Source organism: Solanum stenotomum, chromosome 9 (genome assembly GCF_019186545.1).
Source record: "Solanum stenotomum isolate F172 chromosome 9, ASM1918654v1, whole genome shotgun sequence".
In the NCBI taxonomy this organism is placed as follows: domain Eukaryota; kingdom Viridiplantae; phylum Streptophyta; class Magnoliopsida; order Solanales; family Solanaceae; genus Solanum; species Solanum stenotomum.
The window spans coordinates 19,609,523-19,620,722 of NC_064290.1; the positions used below are offsets into that span (position 1 = coordinate 19,609,523).

At 39.8% G+C, this 11,200-nt stretch overlaps 1 protein-coding gene across 1 annotated transcript; it reads right to left on the reverse strand.

Annotated features, from left to right (window-relative positions):
- Positions 1–9,909: 9,909 nt before the first annotated feature.
- Positions 9,910–10,566, reverse strand: LOC125877345 (protein ACCELERATED CELL DEATH 6-like). Its single transcript, XM_049558670.1, has one exon. It carries the CDS (start codon positions 10,564–10,566, stop codon positions 9,910–9,912), a length of 657 nt encoding a protein of 218 aa, XP_049414627.1.
- Positions 10,567–11,200: the final 634 nt, after the last annotated feature.

Consider the following 11,200-nt stretch of genomic DNA (forward strand, 5'->3'; position numbering starts at 1 on the left):
AATATCTCTCTTTGAATGAATGAGTCTGATTTGTTGTTTGTTGTCTTGAATATATCAAACATCAAGTTAATACCCATTGGACAAACAACCTCGTCCCTTTTGGTTGGTGTAGTACTCTGACGACCTCACCAACTTCTGACGCAGACAACTTTCCAGGTGTATAGCATATGGTCCTGGACGAGCATACTCTGTAGAAGACCGAGTCCCTGCACTTGTGAGGAGATCATCAAAACATCTGGGAGCATTAATACTTATCAATTTCCCCCTTTTTGATGATGACAAAAAACCTACAAAAAACCTCTCTTGAGTGTTCAACATTCATTCAAACATACATTAATTCGCCCTGTCACTGTTCCCCCTATCATTGTTCTCCCCCCTTAGTTCAGTTCCCTTCTCGAATTTCACAACAGTTCACCTTAATTTCCCCTTTTGACATCAATGAAAAGGAATAGTAGTAAACATATGCGAGTTGCATGCAAAATATTTAAGAATTCAAGGTCATGGGCCGCACTGAACATGTACATCTAAGCAGAAAAGAGAATATCAAAACATACTAAATAGGGCACAATAGAAAACATCATTAGATCACAAAAGCTGACCACATGAATCAGCCAAAACAGTACACATAGCCACTAGAGTTTTGACACAAGGATGAAGAAACTAGAGAAACTAGACTCGTTTAGGACGGAGGGGAAAGGGGAGTAAGGGTTCACATTAGCAAGGACATCCACTCGTTTGTAGCCTCATGAGCCCGAAATACTTGCTTGTTAAGAGCTTTGACTTCCTCACTGAGTGAGGTATTTGTCTTCAGCAACTGTTCGTTCTTAGCTCTCAACTTCTGCATCACTTGCTCATCCACACCACTGGTACCCGATCCCTTTGAGACAACTTTTTGCAACTGAGACAAGTTGCACAATCTCAACCTCCTTGTCATTGAGAACCCCTATTAGATCAGTCAATTCTTGTTTGAGAGTAGCCTGTTGCTCTAGGAGATCTTCTACTTGATACCTAACCTTGGCCTTCCCTTTAACACATTCACATTCTACAAGGGTAACAACAGTAAACAATTGCTTGGTGGTACCAGGTAAATGTTTGAACATATAGTTTAGCAAGTAGCCATAAGGGATGCCATGTTTGGCTGTTTTCCAAGTCATCACCCTGTGCATATGTTCAAGCATTATAGCAGGGAGATTGATTTCCTCGAGTTCATCCAGCTTTTCCATGATAAAAAGGTCAGCAACAGATGCTACAGTTCTCTTTTATCTCCTTGGTACAAGTACCTTATTGATGAACTCAAATAATAGTTGATATTCCCCCTTTAGAAACTTCTTTGGCAAACCTGCTCGCTTTATGTCCCCCCCCCTCTTTGTAGCATGTGTAGTGAACCCACTGGAGGGTTTGCATCATTCAATTGACCGGATCCCCTTCACAGGCACACACAACATAATCCCTAAAGTTTCCTCATCGAGATGGATTTTGACATCTTTGACAATAGTCCTGATTCCTCCATCATCTAGAAGCTCTATCTTATAGTAAAATTTGTGCACCTCAGGTTCATGCAAGTATGGTACTGGGGGTTTAAATAAATGATCCCAACTTTGCAGGGAAACTGAATCAAAGATAGTGGACATTCCAGGTTCTGTAAGAATATCAGGATCGAAGACTCTACCGTTTAACATCTTTTGGTTCTCCATTTCTTCTATTTGTGCTTCCCTGGTCATTTCTTTTTATTCTACTGGCTTTTGAATACGAGGAACTGGTACCTTGATTGGTTTTGACTGCTCAGTATCCCTTTTACTCACTTTCTTTAAGGGAGATTTCTTTGTTGATTTCTGAACCCTCTTTGATTTGACGCTATCAACCTCTGCTTCCTTCCTTTTTTTCCCACATACATAACAACATCATCAGACTCTGTATCACTGGACCCAACAGGCAAAGGGGTTGAGGTGGGTTCTTTAGGTAGATAACTTTCCCTTCTTCTCTTCCTAGTTCTCTGCATCTGAATTACATTTGCTGCTATGGCACTTCCCATGACCTTCTGCATCTCAATCCTGGTGTCATACCTCTTCTTGTCCCCCTTTGTGTAGGAAGTAACCATTTTTCCTTTCCCCTTTCTTTTCCTTTCTTTTGCAGACTCAGCAGGCTCATTGTTGAGGTCGGTGTCAGGAATAATGTTGAATCCTTCTAGATCTGGGACACTTGATGCCAAGAAATTTGCACCGCGAACCCCTTTCCTGCTCCATTTCAAAGGAACTTCTTCTTATTCACTAGCAACGTCAAATGACTTAGGAGTTTGGTCAAACACAGGTTGAACACTGTGTAGGACATGCTCTGGTGACCTCAATTCTTGTTCCAACAGAGTTGGTTGAGCATCTCCTCTGAGCGAGGCCACACTTTGCACGACCACTAATGTGTTGCTAGAATATTTGACTCAAGGCCCTTTCCCTCAGGTAAATCTCCATCAAACAATCGCTCAGACATCTTAGATGACATTGCCATAGAATCCACTTCTACTTCTTCAGTGGGAAGATCACCACTTGGTTTCACAACTGATTGGGCCTCTGAGTTTTAGGATTTTTCATCGAACAAGACCAACGTAGGTGAGCAAGGTAAAACTTCCCCAGATGGAGATGCACGAGAAACCATCACTTCAGTATGAGGTGTGATGGATTCATTTGTCTCACCAGCACTACAGACTAGTGTGGAAAGGGACTCTTTTGGGAGAGGAATGGAGAAATTGAATGAAGTAGGGCTTTTAATTTCTTGGGAGATGAGAAGCTTTGAAGATGAATGAGAGCTAGTCATTTCGATGAGAATAAATAAATGATTTAAAAACAAAGTTGTGAATCACTAAAAAAGATTAGGAAGAGATTAAAGTGTTTGGATTCACTAACAGAGTCCCATATTTAAACACAAAGGGTATCGGGTCCCTAAAAAGTTGCGACTCTTGGATTTAAAGTGAAGAGACATCTGAAACTGATGCAATGAATGGGTAGGTAACACATGGTTGTGACCGTTGACGGACACACAGTGTAGCAAAAATGATACTAACCTTATGCGGACTAGGTCCCATTTAGTATATAGCCCTGCCTGTATGATTAGATCTTCCCTTTAACTAACATGCCAAGACTGTGTACCTGCAGTATGTACCAAAAGATAATTCTCAAATGATGAGCATTACAACAAGTATAGATACCTGCCCTCCTTAACATAATCAACTGGATGATTTTGTGCAAGCTTGTTATGGAATCAGGTGATCTTGTGAATCCCCAGCCTCAGTCTGTTTTTAATAAAACATTATTTACTCAAAGGCTTTGTAAAGATATCAACCAGCTGGTCTTCAGTCTTGCAGAAATTTATCACTACATTTTGCTTCTCAACATTGTCCCTTAGGAAGTGATGCCTCACATCTATGTGTTTTGTCCTCTTATGCTAAACAGGGTTCTTGGCCATGTTCATTGCACTGGTGTTGTCGCATATTAGGTGAATAGTGTCTGTGAGAACACCAAAGTCTTCCAGTTGCTGCTTGATCCTTAGGAGTTGAGCACAACATGATGCAGCAGCCACATACTCTGCTTCTGCTGTAGACAGTACCATTGAATTTTGCTTCTTAGTCTCCCAAAATATTAGTGACAATCCTAGGAGGTGTGCCATGCCTGATGTGCTTTTTCGATCAACAAGAAAACCTACATAATCAACATTAGTGTAACCAATTAGATCAAAAGATTCACCCGTAGGATAGAAGAGGACCAGGTCCTGAGTTCCCTTCAAATATCTCAGAATTCGTTTGGCTGCCTTCAAGTGTGATTCCTTTGGGGCTGCTTGAAACCTAGCACACATCCCTACACTTAAGACTATATCAGGCCTGCTTGCAGTGAGGTACAAAAGTGACCCAATAATTCTCTTGGTGTGGAGAAGTTGTGATAGACTATATCAGGCCTGCTTGTAGTGAGGTACAAAAGTGACCCAATAACTTCTCTTGGTGTGGAGAAGTTGTGATAGATTCCATTTTCAGCACAAAAGCCTTAAATTTGAGAGTTTTCAAACTCTGTGCTATGGTCAGATCTGATGCTAGCTATCTTGCAATTTACCTTTAGTTGAATTGCTTTGGCAAAGGTGATCAGAAGTCCGGTGGTTTCGTCCTTATTCTGCAGAAACATATTCCAGGCGAACCTGGAGAAATCATCAACAATTACTAGAATATACTTCTTACCTCTTCTACTTTGATCTATGACAGGTCCACGTAGATCCATATGGAGAAGTTCTAAGGGTCTGGTGATACTCACACCTTTCTTGCTTTTAAAAGATTATCTTGTTTGTTTCCCTTTTATACAGGCATCACATACTTTATCATCAGAAAACTTCAGATTTGGCAATCCATAGACCAGGTCCCTGCAGCAAGCTTGTTCAGCAAGGATGTACTCACATGACCCAGTCACCTATGTCATAGATCTGCATTGTCAGGTTGGTCACCTAGGAACGAAAGACTGTCTCCTTCAACCGAGTCAAGATCTGCAACATACATATTTTTGACTCTTTTGGCAAACATAATAACCTTGTTAGTTAAACAGTTATTAACCAAACACCTATCAGACATGAACTTAACTTCATTTCCCTTGTCGCATATTTGGGATACGCTCAAGAGATTGTATTTCAAACCATTCACATAATGTACATTGTCTATGGAATGATCAATTGTTCTTCCTATCTTGCCAATTTCGAGAATGAAACCCTTCTTCCTACCACCAAATGACACACCACCGCCCTGGTGTGCTTCCAAAGAGACGAAGTTTAGAGTGTCTCAAGTCATGTGCCTTGAGCATCCACTATCCATGTACCAACACTGATTGTTTCCTCTCTTCTGCACAAGAATCACTTATTAGACTTAGGAACCCACTTCAGATGGAGTTCCCAAAAACTATCGAAAGGCTTAATGAGAAACCTTCCTGTCCATGGGGGCAAAGTGTTCTTGCTGAAATGGTAACTGGGACCATGTACGTTTTTCTTTTTTACAATAACTTTCTTCTATTCAAGAAACTTCTTCTGCCTTTCTTTTGCTCCTCTCAGAATCTCACATTTTTCCTTTAGATGGCCATTTCTTCCACGATGGATACACAAAAGATTGTCAAAGACAGACACATATTTACTGTGGGGATTGTAGGGAGGCTCTATCTACCTACAACCTAAACCCTTTTTGTTGTTAAACTTCTGATTTGCTAAGTTGGCGAGTATCATAGACGAATCGGTCCATTTGAGGGAGTGGTTTAATTCTTCTTTGATCTTACGTAGATCCTTCACTAGTTGAGAATTCCTTTCAAGGGAGGCAACTAACTTAGACTCAGAGGTCTTCAGTTTCTCTTCTAGCTCAACCTCAAAGTTACCTAGTTTTCACTTCCCACCCTCAGAGGTACCAGGTTCCCCATTGAATTGCGAACTATCAGTCTCTAGGAGACCTATCCTAACACTCATTTCAGACATTTGAAAGCTAAGAGAGGAGTTTTCATCCTCATTCAGACTCATTTTTTCACGTATCATCTAATTTTTAGAAGTTAATTCATCAATTGAGTCAATTAATACAGCAGCAAGTTTTCTCAATCTGTTATTGGAAAGAGTGTCTAAGTCATTTTTTAGATCGAGAAGGGTTACCTCATTCGAATCCTCTTCGTCGTCAGACTTTGCCATCAGTGAGAAAATGGAATTGAACACAATTTCATTATCTTCGACATCCATCATCGAGGCATCTTCATGGCTGTCTTTCTCTTCCTCAGATTCGCTGGATGTATTTCCCCACACAGCCAAGGCTTTCTTCACTAGTTGATCAGCATGAGCCTTTCTCTTGGAATAGTCTAGGACCTGATCCCTACTTCGATGTCTAAAGTCCTGAGTTTCCTTGTTCTAACTTGGACAGTCCCTCATAAAATGACCAGGTTTGCCACATTTATGACAAAGATCATTTGCATTTGCTGCTCTACTCTTTGACCCCTTCTTTTGAAGGTCTCTGTGCTTCTTGATGATCTTCTGGAACCTTCTAGTGACGTATGTCATTTCATCCTCCTTCTACTCAGTCCCATCGTTTGAAGATATTTTCAGGGGCCACTGATTTCTCCTTCTTTCCCTTATTCATGGTTGACTCTTGTTGTTTGTTCAGCTCGTAGGTTTGGAGATTTCCAATCAGTTCATCCATGGTGAGCACCTTCAGATCTTTTGCTTCAGTTATAACATTCACTTTACTCTCCCATGACTTGGGAAGCACTTTGAGAATCTTTCAAACTAGTTCACTTGGTGGAATTGGCTCTCCAAGGCATCCTAGTTCGTTGGTTCTGGAAGTGATTCTTGAGTTCATCTCGTGAATGGTTTCACCTTTCTTCATACAGAAGTTCTCATATTGAGTCGTAAGCATATCCACTTTGGACTCCTTCACTTGTGTCGTTTCCTCGTGGGCTGTTTTGAGACAGTCCCATATTTCTTTGGCTGTCTCGCAAGAAGAGATTTTATTGTACTCATCAGAGTTGATTCCACATACTAGAATATTCTTCGCTGTATAGTTCTTTTCTATCTTCTTCCTATCTGTTTCATTGTATTCCTTTCTAGTTTTGGGAACCATCTTAGGAAGCTCTCAATCTCTTACCTCTCTCGTGGGAATGTAAGGCCATGAAAAATTACATCCCACAACTCAGCGTCTTTAGCATTGATGTAGTCATGCATGCGATTCTTCCACCAACCATAGAACTGTCCATTGAAACGAGGTGATCGGGTGGTTGACTGACCTTCTTCCATGTTGGGTGGAGTAGCCATTCCTTCAAGATCTTTTCTTTTCTTGTTGTTACCCAAATAGAAGAGTCAAGCTCTAAAACCACTTGTTGGAATGTATACATCCATTTAGTTACGATAGGACCATGTCCTTAGCACGATTACAATGACATAAAGCAAATAAGTACTGAAAGTAAAGATGGTACGCACAACTTTACGTGGAAACGTCTTTGCTCAAGGGAGTAAAACCATGACCTATTCTCACAGGACTTTTCAAACTGCTTTTACTATACTTCACAAGCAAAAGTAAAACCCAGTTTACAACACACACAAGATTAATGAACTAATCTCTATTTTGCGTAATCCACTATCACCCAATGAGCCAAAGCAGTGCCTGCATTGCCCACTATACTAACCCAACTGATTAATATAGACTTTGTAGTAAGACACTAAGTTGCCCACAACTAAGTTCTTACAATGATTCACCCAAGTTTGAAATGTTTCTATCACAAGCGAAACAATTCCTACAATATACGCACAAATACAAACAATCAAAATAACAACTGATTCAGGAAGCAATAATACAATCTATTAGGTCCTTTGTTGTTTTGAAGCTTGAATATCTCTCTTTGAATGAATTAGTCTGATTTGTTGTTTGTTGTCTTGAATATATCAAACATCAAGTTAATTAATACCCATTGGACAAACAACCTCGTCCCTTCTGGTTGGTGTAGTACTCTGACGACCTCACCAACATCTGACGCGGACAGCATTTGGGAGCATTAGGAGTTATCAGGATTGTGGCGAGAGATTAACCAAATTGTCAATCAAACTTTTCACCTTATCCTTTTGTTGTTTTGTGGAAACTCGTCTTGATGTCCTTATCAATACCACAATTTTCTGTAGATTAGGACGAACCACGTAATGAAATAATTATACAATAGTTTGTATAAAAGGATCTCGCAAGGATTTAACAAAGAAAATCGATTATGATCTACTCTCAAAATTTATCATTATCGCATGCATGCCTATGATTCAAAAAGAAAAACAAGTCATAAGAACCAAAATGGAACAGAGGGAGTGTGATCCATTCATAGCCATATTTGATCATTTATATCACTAATATTCCTCTGCCATATTTTTTTTATTTTTTCTTAACCAATACAAGAATAAACTAAACTTGCACAAATATTCACCAAAGAATATTTCCTTCGCCAAATTTTGTTATGAAAACAAGAGAAATATATTTGGACAATAGTGTTTTATCCTCCTTTTTTTCATTGATCAAATTACATAGAGGTATTACCACCTTGACATCTTTAGAAAAATTTCATCAAAAGAAAGGGTTGTATTTAATCTATTTCCTTGCAGAAAATACAAACAAATATCAATTCTTTGTTAGGATATATCCATCAGCCATATAAAAAAACTAACAATCAGAAAACGGTATATTTTCAACAATAAAATATATAACTAGGTAACAAATAACATATGCTTGGATGCCAATGAAGAATCTAATCAAACGCTTAGTTTGCAGGAGCACTGAATTGGTTTCACTAGTCAACAACAACAACAACAACATACCCAGTGAAATCCCACTAGGTGGGGTCTGGGGAGGGTAAAGTGTACGCAGACCTTGCCACTACCTCGTGGAGGTAGAGAGGCTGTTTCCGGGAGACCCTCAGCTCAAGAACAACACATCTAAGTGACAGGAGAGATGTAAATAAAACATAACAGCCAATACAAAAGATAGCGTATAATCAACAAATGAGACAATAACAACAAGAAAGTAATGCGATGCGTGAAACGCAGTAAACAGCATAAGGCAAGGTCTACTCCAAACGCTAACAACCCATACCCTTGCAAGGGAAGACAACACGTTAACCCTACTAACCTTCAACCTTAATACGCGACCTCCACTCCTTCCTATCTAGAGTCATGTCCTCAGTAATGTGAAGCATAGCCAAGTCTTGTCTAATCACCTCATCCCAATACTTCTTGGGCCTACCTCTACCCCTCCGCGTACCCTCTACCACCATTACCTCGCACCTCCTCACTGGGGCGTCTGCGCTCCGTCTCTTTACATGTCCAAACCATCTCAGTCTCGCTTCCCTCAACTTGTCCACCACAGAGGCCACTCCCACCTTCTCCCGGATAACCTCATTCCTAATCTTGTCGCTCCTAGTGTGCCCACACATCCATCTCAACATCCTCATCTCCGCAACATTCATTTTATGAACGTGTGCGTTCTTGACCGGCCAACACTCCGCTCCATACAACAAGGCCGGTCTAACTACCACTCTGTAAAACTTACCTTTAAGTTTCGGTGGAATTTTCTTATCACACAATACTCCAGAGGCAAGCCTCCATTTCATCCAAGCAGCCCCAATGCGATGTGTGACATCATCGTCAATGTCACCACTCCTTTGGATTACAGCCCCAAGATACTTAAAACTTTCCTTCTTAGGAATGATTTGTGCGGCAAGTCTCACTTCCACATCTGTCTCATCCACCACATCACTGAATTTGCACCCCAAATATTCTATTTTGGTCCTACTCAACCTGAACCCTTTGGACTCCAGCGTTTGTCTCCACACCTCCAACCGCGCATTAACTCTATCCCGCGTCTCATCAATCAGTACTATGTCATCCGTAAATAACATACACCATGGGACCTTCTCTTGAATAGACCGCGTCAACTCGTCCATCACCAAAGCAAATAGGAAAGGGCTTAGAACTGATCCCTGATGCAGCCCCATCTGGGAAATGTTCTGAGTCTCCTCCAACTGTTCTAACCCGAGTCTTGGCTCCACCGTACATGTCCTTTATCGCCCTAATATAAATCATCGGGACTCCTTTAGACTCCAAGAACCTCCAGAGGACATTCCTCGGTACTTTGTCATAGGCGAATTGGTTTCACTAGTCAAAAAGTGTAATCACATACAAAGAGAAACTACACCATATAAATTAAAGCCACTATCTAAAATCGTACATGTATATATAGTTCCAAACGCTTTGATGGAGATAACTTTAATCTTCAATTAATGAAGTTCTTCACATAAGAAGAAGAGAAAAAATGTTTGTTTATATATAGAACATAAGTTTATCAGAAGAATGCCGAATACATTGCAGCTGCATCATGAAATCGTATATTGTTGATCACACAATGGATCTGTTCAGACGATTTTCACTAGGCCTTGTTTTAGGAAGAAGAATCATAAAGCAGACCAAATAGTAAGAGATGACGTTGATAACACATATAGTAACGGCAAGACCAACTGAATGTGCTAAAGTAGCATACATGCCAGTTGCAAATGCAACTAGACCTGCTGCTATCGACAGAAGCTGCAACATAGTTGCGTTATTATAAAGCTGGTCAATAACTTGTAACTCCGGTACAGATGATACTATTGTTATTGTTGCAATGTAAAAGTAGGCGAATACAGCAGCATCAGAGAATGTTAAGGCGATAACATCTGAAACAACAAATGTACGAAATGTTATTCTCCTTAATAGAATTGCCATCCCTTTGTTAGGGCTATTAGTATCGCTTTCAGTACCTCCTGGCAATGTAAAACCAACGGTGCAGGTAGCTGTCATTATCAGAGTTGCCACAACTAAATGCATTTGAGTTGCATTCATAATGTCTTTGACTAGTCTTTCATCTCGCCAAGCTCTATACTCATGAGTACCCACCGACTCCGTCCATTCAGGTACCACCACCACCATCCTTCTTGTCACAGATATCATGGGCAGGACTACAATGACCAACTTTTCGGTAATGATGTTGCATGCATCATGGAAGAGAATATCCATATTTAGGCTATTATCCAAATTTATGTAAGTCCTTTGTTTTCTCTGGATGAAACATTAATATATAGGAAAACTATTAGACTCTTAATGGTGAAGTCTTTGCTGAGTCTTTGTTTTTAGAATATATAGAAGTAAGTATACAAGGCAATTTGCAGGTACCTTATGGGAGGTAATAGGTATTGGGTAGAATTAATCGAGGTCCAAATACCACGTTCATTAAAAAAAAATGCTAGGTCCTCTCTTACTTTAGTGATGATGTCATCAAATGACATCAGTTGCAACATTCAACAACATACTATAAATAAACATCACAAAACACTCAAGTGTGGAGAGAAGTGAGAGGTTGGTTCGTAAGAAAAAATAGTTTGCGAGGAAAAATAAAGAGAATGAACAACGTTATCATAAGGCGTTTAAATTTAAAGTGAGTTAGAGTATTTGTTTTGAGTATTGTATTCATCACTATAAGGTGTGTCATTTCTCATTATAGTGGACATGAGCGGTTCAATACTTTTGATGGCCTAAAATTGAATTTTAAGGGAAGGTCCTAATTTATTTAAAATCTATTTCCTACCGTTCTTCGCCACATTGTACAATATTGGATCCATTATTTATTTTTCTGATTACCAAATTCACTCAA

What these genes read in the sequence shown, in the direction of transcription:
- LOC125877345 (XM_049558670.1), bottom strand. Translation starts at nt 10,566, where the DNA reads ATGGATATTCTCTTCCATGATGCATGCAACATCATTACCGAAAAGTTG.